This window comes from Narcine bancroftii, chromosome 1 (genome assembly GCF_036971445.1).
Source record: "Narcine bancroftii isolate sNarBan1 chromosome 1, sNarBan1.hap1, whole genome shotgun sequence".
Classification (NCBI taxonomy): Eukaryota; Metazoa; Chordata; class Chondrichthyes; order Torpediniformes; family Narcinidae; genus Narcine; species Narcine bancroftii.
Window position 1 is genome coordinate 432,817,267 of NC_091469.1, and position 24,185 is coordinate 432,841,451.

Sequence of the window (24,185 nt, forward strand, 5' to 3'; positions counted from 1 at the left end):
CATAATACATTTTTTTGCTACAGCTAAGGCTATCATAATAAATCTTTTTTGTAGGTGTAAAGTGAGTAGAGCAGGGGGCTAAGAACACAGCCCTGAGTTGCTCCAGTACTGATGGAGATTGTGGAGGAGAAGTTCTTCACAATTTTCACTGATTGTTGTCCGGATGTGAGAAAATGCATGATCGTCTTACACAGTGAGGTGTTCACTCCAAAATCTTGGAGTTTGCTGACCAGTTTTGAGGGGATAATGGTGTTAAATGCTGAACTGTAATCAATAAAGAGCATCCAGATGTATGCCTCTTTGCTGTCCATATGTTCCAGGGCTTTGTATAGGCCCAGTGAGAAGGCATCTGCTGTAGGCCTTTTGCCATGATAGGTGAACTGGAATGGATCTATGTCAACACTCAGACATAGTATGACATGGTATGATTCATCAACAGTCTTTCAAAACACTTCACTGTTGATATAAGTGCTGCTGGTTGATTGTCATTAAGGCAGGTTACTGCCCTCTTCTTGGGCACCAATAGGATTGACGCCTGTTTGAAACAGGTGGGTACCATGCCCTGCTGGAGTGAGAGATTGAAGACATCTGTGAATACCTCAAAGTTGATAACTTTAGTACTCAGCCAGTAGGTAAGTTCTTTAATGAATACTTGGCATTGGTATTCACCAAGAACACAGATAAATAATGGTAGGATTCATGAGAGGAATTTTGATATTTTATGGAATATCAATATTAGGAGGAGGTGTCTGATATTTTGAAAAACATGGAAGTTGGACAAATCTCTAGGGATGATGGGATATGTCCAAGATTCTATAGGATCCAAGGGAGTAGATTGCTCGGGCCTTGCCAGAGGTTTTGCATTTTCTTTAGCCATGGATGAGATGCCTGGAGAATAACCAATGTTGTTCCTTTGTTTAAGGACAACCGGATCAGATCAGGAAATTATAGATCGGTGAGCTTTACATCAGCAGTTGAGATATCATCAGAGTAGATTTTTAGAGGCAGGAATTATTCACATTTAGAAAAGCCCTTAAAGAGTTTAACCCAAACAGTTAGCATTACTTTCTGTGGGGAAGGCCCTGTTCCACAAATTAATTTTTTTGAACAAGTGATTAATATTATTGATCAGGGTAGGATAATAGGTGTGGTCTTGATGGACTTTCATAAAGCATTTGACAAGGTCCATCATTGTAAATTGGTCCAGAAGATTAAGTCTTGTGGGAACCACAGGGAGTTGATTGGTTGGATGCAAAATCGATGGCTATAGGAGACAGGTAGAGAGAGGGGATTTCCCTGACTGGAAGTCTGTGACCAGTGGTTTTCTGAAATGATTAGTGTTGTGACTCTTTTTTTTTCTTCTTTGGCTTGGCTTCGCGGACGAAGATTTATGGAGGGGTAATGTCCACGTCAGCTGCAGGCTCGTTTGTGGCTGACAAGTCCAATGTGGGACAGGCAGACATGGTTGCAAGGGAAAATTGGTTGGTTGGGGTTGGGTGTTGGGTTTTCCCTCCTTTGTCTTTTGTCAGTGAGGTGGGCTCTGCAGTCTTCTTCAAAGGAGGTTGCTGCCCACCGAACTGTGAGGCGCCAAGATGCATGGTTTGAGGCGATATCAAGTGCATTATCAAGTCCAAAGGGAGTAATTATAAGATAGCGAAGCGGAGTGGGAAATTAGAGGAGTGGGAAACCTTCAAAGAACATCAGAGGGTAACTAAGAAAGCCATAAGAGACGGGAAAATGAAGTACGAGAGGAAATTAGCAGATAATATTGCGGAGGATAGCAAAAGCTTTTTTAAGTATGTGAAGAGGAAGAAATTGGTTCGGTCTAAAATTGGCCCTTTGAAAATGGACAAGGGTGAAATTATTACCGGAAACAAGGAGATGGCAGAGGAATTTAACAAATACTTTGCAACTGTCTTCACCAAGGAGGATATAGGTTATAGTCAGTTAGGGGGTAGTGGTCATGCGGTACCAAGAGACTTGGGGAACTTTACTGGGGAGGTAGGGGATCTAATGGATATCCGGATCCAGAAGCAGGAGGTTATGAGTAAATTGTTGGGACTGAGGGCTGATAAATCCCCAGGGCCTGATGGGCTGCATCCTAGGGTGCTTAAAGAGGTGGCTATGGAAATTGTGGAGGCACTGGTCAACATTTTCCAAAGTTCCATAGATTCCGGGGAGGTCCCTGAGGATTGGAGAGTGGCTGATGTGGTGCCGGTTTTTAAGAAAGGAGGGAGGGAGAAAACGGGAAATTATAGACCGGTTAGCCTGACATCAGTGGTGGGGAAGATATTGGAGTCCATCATAAAAGGAGAAATAGCAGAACACTTAGTCAGTAATAATAGTATAAGGGCTAGTCAGCATGGATTCCTTAAGGGTAAGTCATGCTTGACTAACCTTCTGGAATTTTTTGAGGATGTGACAAAGAGGGTGGACTCAGGAGAGCCAGTGGATGTGGTGTATTTGGACTTCCAGAAGGCCTTTGATAAGGTACCGCACGGGAGTCTAGTGGGCAAGATCAGGGAGCATGGTATTGGAGGTAAGGTGCTGACATGGATAGGAAATTGGTTAAGAGATAGGAAACAAAGGGTTGGAGTAAATGGGTCTTTTTCAGAATGGCAGGATGTGACGAGTGGAGTGCCTCAGGGATCGGTGTTGGGTCCTCAGTTGTTTGTAATTTATGTTAATGACTTGGATGAGGGGATTATAAATAACATGAGCAAATTTGCAGATGACACTAAACTGGGTGGCAGTGTGGGGTGTGTGGAGGAGGTAAGGAAAATGCAGAGGGACTTGGACAGGCTGGAGGAGTGGGCGGCTAAATGGAAGATGAATTTCAATGTGAACAAATGTGAGGTTATTCATTTTGGGGGAAGTAATAGGAAAGCTGAGTATTATTTAAATGGAGACAAGCTAGGGAGTGGGGAAGTGCAAATGGATCTGGGTGTACTTGTTCACCGGTCACTGAAGGCTAGCATGCAGGTTCAGAAAGCTGTGAAGAAGGCAAATGGCATGTTGGCTTTCATAAAGAGGGGATTGGAGTATAGGAACAGAGACACCCTTCTGCAGTTATACAGGGCCCTGGTGAGACCCCACCTGGAGTATTGCGTCCAGTTCTGGTCTCCAAACTTGAGGAAGGACATACTAGCTATAGAGGGTGTGCAGCACAGGTTAGTTCCAGGGATGGCAGGGTTGTCATATGCAGCAAGGCTAGAAAAACTGGACTTGTATCCATTGGAGTTTAGAAGGATGAGGGGGGACACGATTGAGGTATACAAAATCATCAGGGGAATAGACAAGGTGAAGTCTGATTACTTGCTCCCAATGATGGGGGAATTGAGGACTAGAGGGCATAGTTTAAGAATACAGGGTAGACCCTTTAGGACGGAGATGAGAAAGAATTTTTTTACCCAGAGAAGTGTGAATCTGTGGAATGCTCTGCCACAGAGGGTGGTAGAGGCGGATTCGCTGACTATGTTCAAAAGAGAGTTAGATAAGACTCTTGTGGGTAACGGAGTTAAGGCTGGAAAGGGGTACTGATGGTAATGATCAGCCATGATCTAAAATGGCGGTGCTGGTCCGACGGGCCAAATGGCCTACTCCAGCTCCTATTGTCTATTGTCTATTGTCTATTGATATCAGCCCACTGGCGATGGTCAATGTGGCAGTCCTTGTACCTCTTCTTTGGTGCACCTCTGTCTCGGTGGCCAGTGGAGAGCTCGCCATATAACACGATCTTTAGAAGGCGATGGTCCTCCATTCTGGAGACATGACCTACCCAGCGCAATTGGATCTTCAGCAGCGTGGATTCGATGCTGTCGGCCTTTGCCATCTCGAGTACTTCGATGTTGGAGATGAAGTCACTCCAATGAATGTTGAGGATGAAGCGGAGACAACGCAAGTCTGAACCTGGGCATGGGAAGATTTTCGAACTCCTGAAGAAGTGTCTTTAACCGCCTGACCGTTGTGAGCATTGTCATTAACCAGTCTTTCACAAACGCTGCCTTCAGCAGCCAACGAGTAATCGAGAGCCAGGCGGTTTTGTTGAACTGTGGCTCGTATCTGTTGTCTTTCTTCAGCCCATAAATTCAGGGCCATCACTGTCTGTTCGGTGATGATCTCCAAGGCTGCCTGGAGTCTGATTAAACTATTTAAATGACAAGCAGCTGTGGTGTTCTGGAGCAGCTTACGTCGTTTACAACTGGAACTCCCCTTACAGTGATGGTTCTTAACATTCCGAATGTCTGTGTGACCCAAAGGATGATTTACAGGAGACCAAGTTGGGGTGGGGTGTTTCTTGTACTACCATTGTTTTAAATACTGTATATGTTAATGAATTGGATGAAAATGTAGTTGAGCTGACTTTTAAGTTTGCATGATTGTGAGAGTTTAGATTGTGAGGAGGGTTGTCAAAAGATGTAGTAGGATATCAATTGGTTTGAAATATGACTGGAAAAATGGCAGATAGTATTTCTTCTGGACAAGTGTGAGGTGTTGCACTTTGAGAGGTCAAATGCAAGAGCAATGTACACAGTAAATGGCAGTACCTTTTGGAGTATTGAAGAACAGGGATCTTGGGGTGCAAGTTGATAGTTTTCTGAAATTGACAATGCATGTGACTATGGTGATAAAGAAGGCAAATGGCATGCTTGCCTTCATTTTTGGGGCATTGAATATTGAAATTGGAAATCATTGTACAGATGTATTAATTGTTATGTAAGCCGCATTTGGTATAATTATGTGCATTTCTGGTTGCTACATTCGTAAAGACATGGAAACTTTGGATAGTATGCAAAAGAGGATGATCAGGATGTTGCCTGGATTGGAGAGCATCAAGTTTCCAATTCAGATTTAAAATTCATTGCTACTTTATACCTGCATATTGAGAATGATTCTTCCAACGAGTGATTTAGCAAGTCAATTCTAACATCCATACAATTTTTCAGGACAAGAGCAGTTACAGAGCATAAGTTTTTTGATCTTAGCAAAGGCAGCGTAAGAGTACAGTTGAGGGGCTCGTTCAGCAGCCTTGTGGCTCCTGGTAAGAAACTGTCTTCAGGCCTGTTGGTATGCCATTTCAGATTCTTGAACTTTCTCCCTATGGGGGGAGGAACAAGAGATGGGACATCCTTCATTATGTTGTCTGCATTACTTTGGCAGCAGGAGGTGCAAATGGAGTAATTGAAGGAGAGGAAGGTCTGAGCTGTATTCAATACCTGCAGCCTTCAAATCTTGGGCAGAGAAGCTCCCACACCATTCTGTGATGTATCCAGCTGATATGCTCTTGGTGGTGCTCCACCAGAAGTTGTTGAGTGACAACTTGGTCTTCTAAGAAAGTAGAGGCATTGCCTTGTTGACTGTGCAATAAGAAGAGGTTAGATAAATTTGAATTGCTTACTTTGGAGTGTTGGAGGCTGAGGGGGTGACCTGGCAGAAGTATATAAAATTGAGAGACATGGTCAAGTCAGACTTTTTCCAAGGGTAGGAATGTCAAATAAAAGTTAGGCTGGAGGACCTATTTCTGTCCTGTGAAACATGTAGCTAGAGGCATTGGTTTAAGGCGGGAGAGGCAAAGTTTAAAGGAGATTTGCAAGGCAAGCTTTTTTTAGGCAGAGATTGGTATGTACTTTGTATGCCCTGCCAAGGGAGCAGAGAAGCACGTACATCATTTGAGGCATTTAGATAAACAATGAACAGACAGGGGATAGAGGGATATGGATTACATGTAAGCAAATGGGATGAGATGATTTGGTGTCACGGTTGGCGTAGATGTGGTGGATGGGTTCCTGTACGATACTTTTCTAATTTCTATACATGCCCTTTAGTGCCTTAATGTGCTAGAGAGTATTATCCAAGTATAAATGCCTTCTATATAAACTATATAAAACTGATTAAATTGCAGATTAAATATGAATATCCTACCTTTGACAATACATCTCTATCCCTGAAATGCTTAAACCACCCAGTTTTATCTATCATTCACATTTTTTTCTGTGCCTCATAAATTACTTCAATCTCCTTTGTTTCTACTGTTAACCAAGAAGAACACAAGAACTATGAACAGGAATAGGCCTTGTTACCCTACCCCAACATTACCAAGCTTGTGGTTGTTCTCCTCCCCCTCCCTCCCCCCCCCCCCCAAAAAAAAACCCCACCCTGATCCAATATTCTGCATTGGTCCTACTTTCCTCAGAAGCTGCTTTACTGGTTGAGATTTTCCAGCATTTCCTGTTTTTTGCTTCATTTTCTAGCATTTGCAGTTTTGTTTTCTTGTCCCCATATTCCTTGATTTCCTTAATACTAGAGATCTATTGATCTAGTTTTTGAATTAACATGACTCAGCTTCCACAGCCCATTAGTTTGAGAATTTCAAAGGTTTAGGTTATGAAGTGTATAGTCACAGAAGAAATGGACACTTCAGACCACTTTATTGATGCTGGCCATCAAGTACCTATCCATACTGGTCCCATTTTACAATTACTCAGCACTAGATTGCTTGGTCATGGTGCATTCAAGTGCTCATCAGTTTAAAGGTAATACAAGCTTCTGCCTTTACTCCCCTGAAAGGTTTGTGTCCCAGATTTAAACTACCTATTGGGTAAAAAAAAATCCTTCCTAAAATACCATACAAGCTTCTATCCTATCAGTTCCTCTCAATTTTGATTTTAATCAGATGTTTTCCTTCAGCCTGCTCTGTACCTACAACTAAAGGGCGTGAACTTAGATAAGAGGGACAAGATTTAAAAGGGACCTGAGGGGCACTTTCTTTGTGCAGAGGGTGGTGGGATTATAGAATGAGGTGCCAAATTATGTGTTGGCAGGTGCATGGATAGGAAAGGTTTAGAAGGATATGGGCAGAATGCAGACAAATTGCACTAGCTAGTTGGCATGGACAAGAAGGACTGGAGTGCTTGTTTCTGTGGTGTAGAGCTCTGTCAAACCAACTGGAGACCTTGGTTTTTGTAGGAAGAAGAGTAGCAGTATGGATTAACAAAGTAATAAAGAACACATGCAATTTTTGGAGTTTATTTTGTGAAGAATTTAAATAAAATGAGATGTTATGTTAAACTTTGTATGTCAATAGATTGTATCACATTTCTTGCCTTTATAGGATGTAAAAGCACGGGAGAAAATAGGCACAATGCCAGAAAAATGTTGGTCTGAAGGGGGAAATGTATCAAGTGATCAATAAGTGTTAAAAGTTTTGAAAAAGACAAATATGGAGATATTACTTGGTGGTTTTTTTTAAATAGGGACTATAAATGTGAGAGTTGTTAACAAATCCACAAGGTGATAAAACCAAAACCATTTTGGTCAATAAATAGTGAGAACTTGGAAGCTGCTACCATGTGAATCTTTTTTTAGACTCCAAAATTGGGAAAATCGCTGAAAAAATTAACATAATTACTGTCCATGTGGTTGTTCACACTGGGTACTTGCAACAGTCCTGGTGGTTGGACATGCAGGGACTGGAACAGGACAAGCTGGCAAGTTTGTGGAAAGCCTCATTTGGAAGATGATCTGGTCGAAGGCCTTGTGGTTCATGCAAGAGGAGAGGACTGGCTGTCTAATGTTTCACTTGAAATAAGAGAAACAAAAAGGAACTCTGGGGTGACCTGAAAGAAAGAAGTTATTATCTGGAGAATCCTGAGGGGGCAAGTTTTGTCAGTAAGACACTGAAGTGGCTGATTAAAAAGGAATCTGTTGTGGGTGTCCTGGAACAACAAATCTCTCTCTGAAAACTGACAAGAATCTTCCTGAATGGTAACCATTTACCTTTCCAGCACCAAAGCCTGGTGAACTTTATAAATGTTAAATTCTGTGTACAGTATAAAAATTGCCTGCAACCAGTGAACTTGGAGGAATGTGAAGTGAGATTGGACTATGAACCAAAGAACTTTTCTGAACTTGCACATTACATACACATGTGCTTAGAATTAGAAGGGGGATAAGTTAGGTTAAGTAAGTCAATAGTGATCATTTAAAGTGTGATTCTCTTTTCATGTTTAAAGATAATTAAACGCAACTTTTGTTTAAGTAACCATTTGTCTTGATGAATATCTTGTTACGGAGTCCAGAGGACCCCAAAACCAGCAGCAATAGATAAGCACCACAACACAGGGTCACTTAAACAAAAGCAGTTTTTAATTATAATTGAACAAGAAAACAGAATTAAACTCTAACTTATTACTTAACCTGTTTACTTAATCTACCTAACTACTTAATCCCCCCTCTAATTCTAAGCACAGGTGTGTGTAATGTATATTTAAGATTAGAAAAGTTCTTTGGTTCACTGTGCAATCTCACTGGTTGCAGGCAATTCTTGAACTGTGCAGAGAATTTAACATAAAGTTCACCAGTCTTTGGTGCTTAACAGGCAAATGGTTACCACTCAGGAGGGTTCTTGGCTGGCTTTTAGAGAGAGATTCCTTTTCCTCGTCATCCGCAACTGATTCCTTCTCAATCAGTCTTACTGATGAAACTTGTCCCCTTCAGGGTTCTCCAGATGATCCTTTCTTTCAGGTCACCTTTCACACCACCAGTCTTCTCCTTTTACCAGACAGCCTTCCAAAGTTTGCCAGCTTGTCCCTCTGGAATGGATTTCTGTCTCCCTCCTCTCTGTTTCATACCCTCCCTCTCTGAGAGAAGAACTCTTCTCGGCCTGCAAAGATCCCATGCTCTCCCAGGCAAGCTGCTGTCCATACTTTGTTGTCTTCTGCAAAAGTCCTGCAAATATTCTGTGTTTTAAAATGTGCATGTGCAAACTACTCTAATAATTCCTCCCAAGCCACCTCTAAATACTCTGTCACAATCTATTGCTGCTGGGTTTTGGGGTACTCTGGGCTCGTAACAATAGTAAATTGATAAGAATAAGATAATTGAGAGGAAGCTGTGTGAAGGTATAACAATGCTGTATGCTTTTCTGCTAAGTAATTTCAGTGATGTAAATTTCAATGCAACCTCAATGAAAAAGCAATAATTTGTATTGTTTATAAATCACTTTTATAGCTTTTTTACATTTGGAATTATCTCTCCTGTTTTTATTGTTCCACATTTATAATGTGATTGTTTCAGAAACGATAAAAATAGTGAAGTAATTAAAAAAAAATTTTACAGTATGCTGAAATAAGCTGTCGGTATGTTGTGGTCATTGCATGCTTGTTTAAATTATTTAGCACATAGTGTTTGTTGTATTATAAACTAGTTCTAAATACTGTAAAATTCCCATTATCCAGCCCCTATGGGGATGGTGGATGCTGGAAATGTGGATTTTCCTGTTGACTGGGACTCACTCTTACGATGCTTAACTAATACACCTTCATTAAGAATACACAATTTAAAAGACAAAAAAAACCCAGTGAAAATGTAAAATCATTGTGGGGGTGGGGGGGGGGAAGGTAAATCATTTTGTCGTCTTTAATTATGTAAAGTTCACTTTAATCAAGTGATTCCTGTAACCTATAAAATTTAAATATGAACCCCAGTCGCTGGTGCTGTAACTGTGCTACGCTTACCATGCTGCAATCATAATTAACATCCTCCTCCAAGTTTACAGATAAAGCCTTAATAAAGTACCTAAAAATAAAGACTTACTAGGCAGGGATTGGGAGACTCTTTGGGTCAGCTGACTCAGCAGTGAGTGGCATTGACCAGTTCTTCAACCTTGTGTCGTGGTCAGACCAACTTGCCTTCATGCAAGTGTCCCAGTCAGACCCTCTGTGCAGCCTGCCTTGCCTCCATGTCAGTGTCCTGTTCAGGCCTTCGGCGGACCTTCCTTTAACTTCAAACCCTATTCCTGAGAGCTGTAACAGTATTGTGCTAACCGTGCTGCCATTATTAACACCCACCCAAATTACAGATAAAACCTGACTAATATACTTCATATTAATAAAAATAAAGATTTTTTAAATATCAGGGTTAGGAAGACTTTTTAATAGTCAACCAGCAGTGAATGGCCTCTCTAGCAAGTGAAACCGCTGATGGACCATGAAATTTCTTGAGAATTTAGAAGTGAGGGAAAAAAATACATAAATTAAAGAGACCAGGGATGAGTGGCTAGGGCAAGTAGGGGTGTCTGTGATCAAAAGAAAATGGATGGCACTATCTACTGGAGGAAGTATAAATTGTGAGAGATAACTGAGAATAGAGGAAAGTGGCGAAGAATACATGTGCATAGATGTGAGATACAGAAACAGAGTTTTAAACAAAAATAATGCTTTGAAACAACATTGATACAAAGAGAAGCAGAGTTAATATTGCACATCTATATTGCATCAAACTGAATAGTTCTGGCATAAATTGAGAAGGATGTTTTGTTTTAACTGTTATGTTTACTGTGCATGCAAGTTCACTTCTACATTTGGCCATTCTACTACATGGACCCTTAAAAACCAGCAAGAAGCAGTAATATTCTAGTTTATTTAAGAACCATTCGAACAGCTATTCTCAACCTTTTTTTGGCTATGCCCCCTTTAGGACTCTGCTCAAGGTTTATGGACCCCCTTCCCTGTGAAGTTTTGACTTCAATACTTCTCTCCTACTGACTGCATAAAAACATTAAAAAAATGTTGTGTGAGGTGAAAAGTATTTAAGGCTTTTACTTAAATGCGCTGTAGCCCTCAGTGGGAGGGAAGTGAGTTTGTATGGTTATATGGTTATATGGTATGGCCCCTGCTGAGAATGGCTGCATAATTCATATATATCTATACAGAATGACAATGCTATATTTAAGTAACTAGCATGCAATTGAATGATGTAAAGTTGCAAGAGGAGAAATAAATACTAATTGCATAATACCAGATTAAGGGTGGATTTTGCTACAAGTCATGAATTTTCTTTGTAACAAACAGAAAGCTGCATTGCTGCAGAAGTTATTGCTGCAATTGACATCAATACTGTTGCGAATGAAGTTTATAAACACAACTTTCCTAACACTTGCATCTATCCCAAAACAATTGAGGTAGGTTTCAACCATCTGTTTTGTGAAACCAATGACCTTGCTATTTATAAGCTTTACTTTGCAAAATAAAAGCCAGATAATATAAGTTTGGTATTTTCAACTTGGTGTGTCAAATAGATAGCTGAAGCTCTGCTCTGAATGGATAGGGCCTACAATGGGCCATGTGTAGCAGGAAATTAATCCCTCACTGTGAAGCATCTTTTAAGTATATACGACAAGTGACCAAATCCTTATTGTTTCAAGAGGAAAGTAAAATCAATTTTTCAGGTGAAGATTTTGGCAGGTGAATCATAGAGAGATAAAACATGGTAACTTGGACCTTTCATGCTTGCTTTACTTTGTTACCTTACAATCACCATCTATGATAGATTTTCTTCTTTTACATATTCTTTTACTATTGAACCAGTAATAAAAGATCAGTGATATTATTACCACATCAGAGGCAGGGTGTGACTTAAGATGGAGGTTGCAGCTGATGGATTTCTTGTGCTTGACCTTCTTGTGGTTGACAATGCAATTCGATAGGCTTCAATGAGATTCCACCTCCCCTCCCCCAACCCCGCCCTCAATTCATCTAAACTCCAGAACCATCAAATGCTGCTCATTATTCTGGGGATAATTCTTGTGAACATCCTCTGGATCCTCTCCAATGCCAATACATCCTTCCTGAGGAAAGGAGCCCCAAACTGCTCACAATACTCCCAAATACAGTCTCATAAAGCCTCAATATTACATCCATGCTTTTTTATTTTTATCTCTCAAAATGAATGCAAACATTGCATTTGGTGTCCTTATTACTGACTCTACCTGCAAGTTAACTTTTAGTGAATCTTGTAAGAGGTCCTCAAGTCTTTCTAAACCTCTTTTTTGAACTCCTTACTCAGCTAGATAATTATCTATGCCTTTGTTCCTTCCATCAAAGTGCATGATTATACTCTACACTGTATTCATTCTGCTATTTCCTTGCCCAATCTCTAAACCTGTCAAAGTCCTTCTTTAGACTCAGTGCTTCCACAACACTATGCCACTCCTCCTATCTTTGAATCATCTGCAAACTTGGCTGTAATGCAAAAAAGGATCAGTCCCAACACTGAACCCTGTGGAACACTACTGGTCACTGGCACCCAACCAGAAAAGTCCTCTTTTATCCCCACTCTTCTTCCTGCCAGTGAGCCAAGCTTATATCTTTCCTGTAATTCTGTGGGCTCTCATCTTGTCTAGCAGCCATGTGTGGCACCTTGTTAAAGACTTTAAAAATTCACTGACTCCTTTGCCTGTCCTTCCTGTTATTTCCTCTTAGAATTCGAACAGGTTTGTCAGGCAAGATTTCCCCTTAAGGAAACCATGCTGACTTCAACCTATTTTACCATGTGATTCCAAGTATCCTGAAACCTCATCCTTAATAATAAATACTAACATTTTACTAACCACTGGCCGGCCTATAGTTTCCTGTCTTTTGCCTTCCTCTTTTTTTAAAGCTTAGAGTGACATTTGGAATTTTCCAGTCTTCCAGAATCATTCCAGAATCTAGTGATTCTTGAAAGGTTACCACTAATGCCTCCACAAAGACCATTCATAGAACTTGTAACAGAGTTGGAAGAGTGAGATGGCCTTTGGCCCTTTTATAGCCCAAATGTGATGAGATGAGAGTTTATTGTCATTATAAATATATACAATGTACAGATGTGCAGAAAAATGTACTCCCTGCAACCAAACAGGTACATTAGTTACACTAACTACAATAGTATTAAAAAAAAAACCCTTGATATGCCAAGACTGAAAAAGCTATAGTAAATATGAAAGGAAGATCCATGCATGAAAATCCAGGTGAATCTGGATTAAAGTTGAATTTTACAATTTTAGGTAAATCTGAGCTACACAGAACATTGCAGCATAGCTCAGGTCCTTTGACCCACAAGGATGTGCTATATATAAACCTACTCAAAAAAAAAAGTAAACCCTCCCTACCTCATAACCCTCTATTTTTCTTTCATCCATGTGCCTAAGATTCTTTTAAATGCCCTTATTTTACTAGCCTCAACCACTATTCCTGGAAATGTATTCCATGACACTCTGAGCAAAAAATCTTACTCCTGATGTCTCCCCTAAGCTTTCCTCATTTTGTGCTGATGTTCACTGGTGTTTGCCATTCTCACCCTAGGAGAAAGTGCTAGCTGCCTACCCTATCTATGCCTCTCAAAATCTTATAGATCTCTGTGATGTTACATTTCATAGAGAAAAGCCCGAGCTTTGCTAACCTTGCCTCACAAGACATGTTCTTCAATCCTGGCAACATCCTAGTAAATGTCTTCTGCACCCTCTCCAGGGCTTCTACATCCTTCCTGTAATGAGGCAACCAGAACAGAATAGAATATTTTAAGAGTGGTCTAACCAGAGTTTTATAGAGCTGCAACATTACCTCTCAATTCTTGAAATTAATCCTCCGACTAATGAAGCCAGTAGACCACAAGCCTTCTTAACTACCCTATCACCTTGCATGGCAACCTTTAGAGATCTATGGATCCTTCTGTTCTTCCACACTGTTATAAAACCTGTCATTAACCATGCACTCTGCCTTCAAGTTTGACCTTCCAAATAACATCACTTCACACTTGTCCAGATTGAACTCCATCTACCACTTTTCAGTCTAACTCTGCATCTAAAGTTTGGGACAAAGACATTTTTTTCTCCCTATGCTCCACAGTTTTAAATTTGCAGTCAAACAATCCACATGTTATTAAAGTGCACATTCCAGATTTTATTCTAGATTAGAAATTACAGCACTTTTTGTATATTGTTTTCCCCATGTCATGGTACCATAATGTTAAGGACATTTGGCTTCACAGGTGTTTATGATTACTCATGTATGTTTAATTGCTTCATTGGTGCAGGTATAAGAGAAATAGGCTTGCTTCTAAGCTTTTGATCACCTTTGGAGTCTGTAATTGCCATCTTTCAACATGAGGAACAGAGTTGTGCCAATGAAAGTCAAAGAAGCCACTATGAGGCTGAGAAACAAGAATAAAACAGTAAGAGACATCACCCAAACCTTAGGATTATCCAAATCAACAGTTTGGAACATCATTAGGAAGAAAGCGTGTACTGGTGAGCGCAGTAATTGCAAAGGGACTGGTATTCTAAGGAAGATCTCCACTGCTAATAACAATTTTTTTTTCATAATAATGAAGAAAAATCTCCATAGGATATGATCAGAAACACTTTTCAGGAGCCAGGTGTGGATATGGCAGTGACTACTGTCTGCAGAAGACTTCATGATCAGAAATACAGAGGCTATGCTGCAAGATGCAAACCACTAGTTAGCCACAGAAAGTAAGACCAGATTATAGTTTGTCAAGATGTATTTAAGAGCCTGCAGAATTCTGGAAAAGTCTTATAGATAGATGACACCAAGATTAACCTGTATCAGAGTGATGGCAAGAGCAAAGTGTAAAGGAACTGCCCAAGATCCAAAACATACCACCTTTGCTATGGGTTGCATCTTGGGGAATAGCCTCTTTATTTATTGACCTTGAATGAATTCTGCAATGTGCACTTTAATTTCATGTGAGTTGTTTGATTACAAATTTAAAATTGTCTTTTGGCCCAAACATTATGGAAGGCACTGTATATCCTCTTGTAACATACAACAACCTTCAACACTATCCATAACACTTCCAACCTTTGTGTCATCTGTAAACTCACTGACTTTTCCCTCCACTTAGTCCAGGTCATTTATAAAAATCACAAAGAGCAGGAATCCTAGAACAGGCCCCTGAGGAACTGCACTAGTCACTGACCTCCAGACAGAATATGCTCCATCTAGTACTACCTTTTACTTTATGCAGGCAAGCCAATTCTGAATCCACACAGCCAAGGTTTCATGGATCCTATGCCTCATGATTTTCTGAATGGGTTTTTCATGGGGGAACCTTGTCAAATACCTTATGAAAATCCATATACACCACATCTACCTTCATCAGTTTCTTTTGTTACCTCCTCAAAAAAATCAATTGGGCTTGTGAAACACTCCATAACCCTCACAAAATAATGCTAACTACCCCTGAGAAGACTACTCTAAATGATCATTTATCATATCCTTATAAATCCGCTCCAAATATTTGCTCACCATTGACAAAAGACTCATTGGTCTATAATTTCTAGGATTCTCCCTATTCCCTTTTTTAAACAAGGGAACCACATTTGCCATTCTCTAATCCTCTGGTACCTCACCTGTGGCGAAGGGGAGAAGTCAAAGATCATTGCCCAGCAATTTCTTCCCTTCCTTCCCATAGCAACCAGAGATCTCTCTCATCTGGTTCTGGGGACTTATCAATTGTAATGCTTTGAAGAAGATTCAGCACTTCCTCTTTCTTAACTTCAACCTGCTGCAGCACATATACTTGTCCCATTTGGATCTCACCTTAACCAAGGTCCCTCTCTCTGGCAGACACTGAAGCAAAGTATTCATTAGGACCTCCCCAACCCCTCTGCCTCCAGGTACATGTTGCCTCCTCTATCCTTAAATAGCCCGACCTTCATCCTTCTGTTCTTCACATAGGCATAGAACACTTTAGGGTTTTCCTTAATCCTGCTTGCCAAGGCCTTCTTGTGCCCCCTTCAAGCTCTCCAAAGTCCTTTCTTAAGTTCCTTTCTGGTACCATATAATTGTCATGATTTGTTCCTGTCTTTTGCTTCCTAAATCTTGTGTATGCTTTCTTTTTCCTCTTAACTAGCTGACTCACCTGCTTTCTCAACCACTTTTCCCTTATCCTACCATTTTTTCCCTGTGTTAGTTGGACAAACCAATCCTGTGCCATTGGTCTCTAAACATCCTCCACATTTCTGCTGTGCTTTTCCCCAAGAACATTAGTTCCCAAGTTACTTTCCCCAGTTATTTCCTAGTTACATTGTAATTGGCTCTTCCCCCAATTAAACATGCTATCATTTTGACCTGTTTTATCCATGTACACAGCTATGCTAAAGGTGGAGGTTGTGGTCACCGTCACTGAAATGCTGCTCCATTGAGAGGTCTGTCACCTGACCAGATTCATTACCCAGCACAAGATCTGTTTCTTTCTCTCACCTTCTGATTCACCTAGGACTTCTCACTCATCTCATTTTTTCCAAACCTCACCTCCCCCTCCAGTCTTCTGTTGCCCATTTTGTTTTCCTTCCCTCACCTGGTCCATCTGTATTTCACCCACACATTCAGCCCATCAATTTCTCTATCACCTCTTCCAACTGTTCCCATCTCCCCCCAATTCTTCCCTTATCTGGTACCACTCATGTTCCCCCACTCATCACCTTCCTTTCTTATCAGATTCTGTAATCTGAAGTTTTTTTAATCTGCTTGTCACCTGTTGCTATCTCCACCCTACTACCCTTCCCCGACTGGCTCTATTTGCCCTTTAACCCCTTGTTACCTGGTGTAAAACACAAAAGTGCTGGAAAAACTCAGCAGGTCACGCAGCATCTAGAGGAAGAAAAGGGTAAAAGTTTTAGGCCTGAGTTCTTTTGTCAAGGTTATGATACAGGGCCTCAACCTGAATGTTGACTCCCCTTTCCTCCATAGATATTGCCTGACCCACTACTTTCTTTTGCTCCAGGTTATAGCATCTGCAGTCTCCTGTCTTTTGGTTTAATTTCATTTAATTTCATTTTTGATGAAAACACTTTTGGAATAATTTGCAACTGAAACATAATTTTTAAATTAATGCTGTGTAGAAAAATATAGATAAAAGATACTGATTCTGTGAAGATTCTCATTTGTTTGCCTATCCAGTTTTCTCCTTTCTCTCTGCCACCTCTGGATTAAGATAACTCCAATATATTGGAATCTTTAATACAAATAATGAACTTTTTTTTATATTAGGGTATGACAGTGGATGAGTTCAACAAATTCGACTTTGACATGATCTTGATGAGTCCTCCATGTCAGCCATTCACAAGGTGAGCATTGTGTAACAGCAAGGAAGAGAGAATGGACTACAGGGTAATGGAATTGAGGGGATTACTCTGAGCACCAGTATAGACTCAATGGAACAAATGATAAGGTACAAGACAAAATATAAGATAATATTTGTCTTGTACAGAGCTTCTCATTGAAGTTTTACAAACTAGACATTGGCTTAAATTAAGTTAGAAAATATTCTAATTACTTTGCACATTTGTAATGAGGAGGATTAACAAGGACTTTCTTGGCAATAGTAACCATAACATGGTAGAATTCCAAATACCATTTGAGTGTGAACACCCCAGGTACAAAATTGTTAAGGTGGAGACCTACTATGGACAGGATAAATAAAATAAGAGATTATTGGATTAATAGAGGGTGGTGCATGTTTAAACAGGTAGTTCATAAATTGCAAATATTTATGCCAATGGGAAAAGGGGAATTCCTGAGAAAGAGGAGCTTTCTAATCTTAAATTGAAAAGCAGGGCATACAAAGTTTGAAAAGCTGGTGGTAGACCAGAGGACAGAGTGTTTCAGGAATCGGCAGCAAAAGTTCGTAAGAATGGAAACTAAATTGATTTTTGAGAGATCACTTCCATGTATGAACAAAACAAACAGTAAAAGTTTCTTTGGATAAACAAAAAGGAAGAGAGTAGGCAAGCTAGGTGTGGAACCCTCAAAGGATGAGGCTGATTGTTTAGGAAAGCTTTGAATGATTTAAAACATATACATTTTTATGAAAGGTAAATAGTGTTTAACAAGTTTGCTTGAGTTCTTTCAGATTTGTAGCATGCAGAGTCAATGCATGGGATCCTGCAAATATGATGTATTTAGATTTCCAAAATCCATTGACAAGGTGCCACAAAAGAGGCTAGTGAATGTTATGAGCTAGAAGTATGAGGTATCGGCAGATGTATGATAGATGGATGGAAAACTGGTTATCACATGATTTGGAATAAATGAGTCTTTTGTTCTGGTTGGAAGGGTGTAAAATGTGGAGTGTCCCAGAGGGCCAATTCTTAGGCTTCAATTATTATTTTAATGACCTGGAGGAAGGGGAATAATGCAAATTGTCTGAGTTTGCCAGTGACTCAAGAATAGGTAGGTTTAATCTGGGAAGGTGTTGGATTCTAAACCAAATTGTTATGGAGAGAGACTGCGCAAGAGTGAATTGTGGTGTGATCTAGTTGGTGTTGTGCATGAGTCACTAGAAGTTGCACTTGCCTGCTAACAGTTAATTCAGTAGGTCAATGAGAAATTTGGCTCATGTTGCAAGAGTTGTTTAGAGACCGTGCAGTTTTTGTTACAATTGTCCATGGTCCTGGTGAGATCAAATTGAAGGCAGTTCAAAAGAAAGTTTGAAAGAAATGATAAAGTCCCTTCAACCTGAAATGTTAATTCTGTTTATCTTCTCCCAATTGCAATCTGACCTGCTGAAGGTTTCTAGCATTTTCATATTTTAGTTTAGATTTCCAATATTTGTAGTTTTTTTGATCTACAATCCAAAAGTGATTCATCAGGTTGATTTCTGGGATGAGAGGTTTTTTTCCTGTGGTCCATTGAGTCTTAAACACCTACTGTGTGTCTGTATTCTTTAGAGTTTAGAAATTGATTTTTGAAAGATCGGCATATTGAGGGGTAAGGAGAACTGGCAAGGAGGAGGAGTTGGAAGCATGAAGTAGATCAGCATGGTGTTAATTAAGAAAGTCTGCAGATGCTAGGATCAAGTGCAATATTCAAATGAGCTTGAGAAATTCAGCAGGTAAGGAGAAACTGATGTTTCGGGATTGGGACCTTGGTCAGGTATAAGAAGAAACCGGCAAGTTCTTGAATTAAAAAAAATGAGGGGAGGACAAGAAGAGATGATGGAGTATGGGGCAGGGAAAGAGCACAGGTAACATAAATCAAATTTCACAAATGTGCTGTAGAAACAGCAGGTCACGCACCTTTGATAGGAAGTAAGAATGTTACCAGCTCCCCACCCCTTTCCTTTTCTTCTATCAGAGCTAACCTTGACCCTCTCATTTTTTTTCTTCACTTCCTCCCATCTGTAACCACCTGCCCATTTGTTCCTATTTTTTTTAATGTTATCTTTAATTTGTGTAGAAAGAAACTGGAAATATTTCAAGTTAATGACCAGAGGCATGCACTGGCTTACTCTTCTGAGCATTTCTTAGAATAGAGCCTTCATAAAAATTTTAACTTGAAGGTAAATTGTACTATAAAGATTAATAGCATTAAAAATTAAAGTAAACGAACATTGAAAAACTGAATAGAATGTGATTTTTACCGCAGTCAGTATCCTGACTTTTGTGTTGAGCATTTGTTTTCTATAGCTGGATGCTTTAGCCATTTTATTTCACACCGTTATTACAGGAAATTTGTGGTGATTGTTTTGCAAACAAAACCTAATTAATTGATTAATTAATCCTCCCACTTTCAGTAAAGTAATGAGAAAATTGTTATTAGTGCCATCAAGTGTTACCTAGCCAAGTTTAGCCTCTACCACTTTGTTGAAGGGATTCCTTGAGGAAGTATCAATGTCTGTACCCTTGTGAGTTGTTTATCATCAACTTCCCTCCATATTTTAAAAATGTAGAATTAAGCTGTTTGCTCCTAATTTTAAAGTTTTTGTTTCAATTCCAAAGTCTTAATAAAGGAGCCAATGTCAGTCTCCATTATTCTGAGGGTAAATGCAACCTGAAAACTGGCAGAGAAGATTCTAAGGGAAAGAAATCCACCTATCTTCCCCTTGTCTTTGGTGGTAATTGTATAACTACATTCTGTGGTATAAATTTATATTTTAGTGCTTGTGTTAGGCAGAATGTGGGAGTGTTCAGGATCAGAGTGGTTCTGCCATGAATAAGAAAGTTGGTCGGTTAAGTTTTAACTGTAAATTAGATGGTGCATATCCTTTGAAAAAAATATTAATTTGAACCAGATGATCCAAAATGGAAGAATATTTCAGTGGTTTGTTCTTCCAAACCTTTATGATTAAAATGTGAAATCAATTTTTATTTAATTTCAAGCTAGACAAGAAACTGCAGATGCTAGGATCTAGTGCAGAACACAAGAGTCCTGAAGGATCTAGTGTAGAATCCAGAGAATGCTAAAGTCAGTCCATGTTTTGGGTCTGAGCCCTTCTTCAGGAGTGAATAAAAAGATAGGGAGAAGGGAAAGGTGGGGAGGAACACCGACTAATGAGTAAAGGGTGGGTGCACGAGAAAGGGTGAAGAAACTGAGAACTAAAAGGAGAGAGGACAGAGGGCTAAGAAGGATAACTCACAAATATGGAAATTTTTAAAAAAAGAATCATGAGTTGGAGAAAGAGGGATGAGGGAAAGAGATAGGCTGGGGAAGGAAGTTAATGGAAATTGGCAAAGTCTATATATTGATGGCATCTGGTTGGGGATTGCTGAGATGGAATATAAGGTATTGTTCCTCCAATAGTGGGTGGCCTCAACCTGGCCATGAAACTATGGATAGACATGTTAGTGTGGCAATGGGGAATGGAATTCAAATGCCTGACCTCAGGGAGGCCCTTATTGCTACCATGGACAGGACAAAGGTGCTCAGTGAATCTCCCAATCTGTGTCCAGTCTCTCCAATGCACTGGATATAGTAAATGATCCCCATAGATTGGGTGGGGGGGGGGGGGCATTTTCCTTGATGAAGGGCTCAAGCCCAAAATGTTGGTTATGTATCTTTACTATATAAAGTACACTGTTTGACCTGCTGAGTTTCTTCAACATTGAGATTTTACGTCATCCATGGTGTCTGCAGACTTTTGTGTTTTACAATCCCCACAGACTCATTGGTGAAGTGTTGATTCACTTGGACAGAATGTTTGGGGCCCAGAATGGTGGTGAAAGAGGAGGAGGTGTGGGGGAAAGTATAATGGTTATTGTGGAACCAGGGGGGGAAATTGATGTGAAGGAATGAATGGAGAAGGGACTTGTGGAGACAGTGATTGCTAAGGAAAGCAGGGAGGGAATGGGATGATGTGGTGGAAATTGTGGAAAATTATATGTTGGATATGGAGGCTGGTGGGGTGGTAGGTGAGGACAAGTGAAACCTTGTCCTTATTGCATCTGGGGGGGGGGGGGGGAGGAGCCAGGGCAGACATATGGGGGGAAAATAGAAAAGATATGGCTGAAGGGTGAGTTAATGGGAGTGGAGGGGAAGCTATGTTATCTGAAGAAAAAGGACCTCCAAAGCCTCATTCTTGGAGCAGATGCACTAGATAGAGGTATTGAATGAAAGGGATCCAATCCTTACAGGAGACAGTGGGAAGAGGTGTCTTTGAGGTAACTATGAAAGTTTAATTACATTAGAAGATGTTTGTAGATAGTTTGTTCCTGAGGTGGAGTCAGAATTCGAGAAAGGTGAGAGTACTGAAGAGGGACTGTGAATTTAAGGTCAGGTGGAGTTTGGCAGCAAAGTTGGTGAAGTCGACGAGCTCATCATGGGTACAGGAGGCAGAATCAATGTAATCTTCAATGTAACAGAGAAAGAGTTGAGGAGTCTTGCCTGTCTCTGTCAGCATGCATTGGACCAATTAGTCAATGAAAACACAGGCATTGTTGGGACCCATGAGAATACCCATAGTTGCATCTTTAACTTGGAGAAAGTGGGATGAGCTGAAGGAGAAGTTATTGAGGGTGATTACAAGTTTTGCCAGGGTGGTGGTGGAGGGGGACTGGATAGCAGAGAGCCTTAAGGCCTTTTTTTATATCGAGGATGGGATTAGTACATTTCACTTTCATATTTTTATATACAACAGTTATTAAGTTATTTGTTTATAAAACTAATTGTCCATGTTTTTTATAACAGATTAGGTTCTCAGAAAGATGTATTGGATTCCAGGAGCAAGAGTTTTTTGTACATCCTTGACTTGCTGCCAAGGTTTGAATTTATTTCTCTTTCAACAAAGTTTCAGCAACTGAACATCTGTTTGATGATAGGATAGAAAATAAGAAAAAATACTAGTAAACCAATATATATTAGAAACTGCCAGGAGAGTTTGTAAAATCTGAAAATAAAACAAAAAGAAAGTTAAAATTTCAAGGTTTGTTGTCAGGCAATTTGATTCTCAGTCAAAGAATAATTAATTTGGATAAAGCAATTTTTTTTCAGTCATTTGATTTTAAATTACTAAAATTGTCCATCAGATGCAAGCAATATGAAGCACTGCTTGACCATAGTTAAATTAGTTAGCTCAGTGTCACATTACCAATTGTACCTACAGGGAGCTATCCTGAAATAAATCAGCACTCTGCTTGTGTGAATTTTTTGATGCGGTAGAAGTTGTCTTCTGGCAAATGCTGGATGTGACGAGGGCCTTTTATGCAAGAGCTATCCATTTCTTCCCGTATTATTGCTGTTGCATTGGCATGCTTTGTAAAGCATCAGTAACCAGGGATTGCAAAATGCTCACCAATTTTTGTGCTTAAAAATAAACTACTTTGCAAATTCCTGTTAAACTTTGCCCCTCTCACCTTGAACTATGTCTACTTGTATTTGGCATTTTCATCCTGAGAAAAAGGACTGACTATCTCTCCTGTCCATGTATAACATAATTTTATATCAGATAGTTTCTCAACCTCTGACACTGCAAACAAATCAGTCCAATTTTGTCATACCTGAGACAAATTGGACTAGCAGATAGACAACCTGGTCAGCATGGACGAGTTGAGCCAAAGGGCCCGTTTCCATGCTTTATAACTCTGAGTCTCTTTCTAGTTAATACTCTCTAGTCTTGGTAACATCCTGATGAACCTCTCCAAAGCCCTTGCATCCTTCCACTGGTGTGGTTATCAGTTTTGTACAAAATACTCCCAATTATTTAAGTTTCATTTGTTGAGATAAAGTACAGAAATTATGAAAATAAAATCTAAAGTAAAATGTTAAAATATTGTGTTCTTACTTTGTTCTTTCAAGCCTTACAAACCTTCCTAAATATATTCTTCTTGAAAATGTCAAAGGATTTGAAACATCTGCTGCAAGGTATGCATTTTTTGTTTTATTTTGGTGTTTTTTTTTGTACAATTAAACATAAGAAATTAGCAAATGATGTGAACCTTGCAACTCCATTGAATCATGATATATTCTGGATGAACTGTATAAGGGCAGCCTCTTTGCTGTTTGCACACCCAAGACCCTATTTAAAAATTGGACTGAAAATTTAAAAGAAAACTTGAGTAATGCATGGAGATCAAGTGGATGAGGAAAATTGCAGCTATGAGTTTTGTTTTTGATTGTTTAGAAAGTAAAACCTTACTGCATTGGTACTTTTAATATACAGGATTTTACTAATTAAAAATAATCTTATTTTCAAAGGTCTGCATTTTGGCATTCTGAATATCACTTGCGATTCAGTGGGTTGTTTCAATAAAAGTTGCAGTTACCACATATCAAAGACTTCCCATAAGGTCATGGAACTTGTGTAGATATAGTAAGCTCCCATGTGGTTCTTCAGAAGATTAGATTGATGAATTCTTCAGAAGATAAGATTAATGAATCCTTCAGAATTTAAATTGAAAACTGCCAATTGAAGAAGTTAATTCTCTGCTGGTTTATGCACAGAAAAAAAAATGGTGAGTAAGGAAAATAGCTGAGAGAGACTTGGCAGAACAGACTCACCAGAGGTGGCAACAGAGGGAAGGAGCAGCCCTTTGAGTCCCTTGATGTCTCAAAGCATCATGTTAAACATGAAAAGTAAATCTCTTGATTATGATCTGGATTGGTGTCTTCACTCAGTTGATGAATCAGTGTTTTTTTTCCCATATTGAATGGCACTTGAAAGAAGGACCAAAAATAGCAGGGGAGCAAAATATACTCTGAATAGGGGTGTTTAATGTCCATCACTAAGAATAGTATAATACTACCACCACAGACTAAGCTAAGTGATTCCTGTGAGACATCGCTGCTTTAGGTAATGAGTTTACCAGTGCAAGGGAAAACCTACTTGATCATGTCCTTGCTAATTTACTTGTGGCAGATGAATCTGTCCATGATAGGTTTGATAGAAATGAGTAGGCAAATCCTGTCTTCACATTGTGTGGCCATCCATACCTCTCCCATCTATGTACCTGTCCACATTCCTTTTAAATGTTAAAATTGAGCCTGCATTCACCACTTCACCTGGAAGCTCATTCCACACCCCTACCATTCTCTGTGTGAAGAAGTTCCCCCTCATGTTCCCCCTAAACTTTTCCCCTTTCACTCTTAACCCATGCTCTTTGGTTTGTATCTCACCTACCCTCACTGGAT

The 24,185-nt window shown here is 39.7% G+C and overlaps 1 protein-coding gene across 8 annotated transcripts in view; it reads left to right on the forward strand.

Moving 5' to 3' along the window:
• The window catches only part of trdmt1 (tRNA aspartic acid methyltransferase 1), a 98,576-nt gene that overhangs the window by 14,289 nt on the left and 60,102 nt on the right, over nucleotides 1–24,185 (forward strand). For 4 of the 8 annotated variants that reach the window (XM_069914254.1, XM_069914256.1, XM_069914255.1 and 1 more), the window contains exons 2-5: nucleotides 10,851–10,960; nucleotides 16,833–16,909; nucleotides 21,747–21,818; nucleotides 22,854–22,919. In XM_069914254.1, coding sequence (XP_069770355.1) covers nucleotides 10,851–10,960; nucleotides 16,833–16,909; nucleotides 21,747–21,818; nucleotides 22,854–22,919 — 325 coding nt within the window. Of the gene's footprint in view, nucleotides 1–10,850; nucleotides 10,961–13,851; nucleotides 14,066–16,832; nucleotides 16,910–21,746; nucleotides 21,819–22,853; nucleotides 22,920–24,185 lie in introns of those variants that run through there. The other 4 variants (XM_069914257.1, XM_069914258.1, XM_069914259.1 and 1 more) reach the window with 4 other exon arrangements.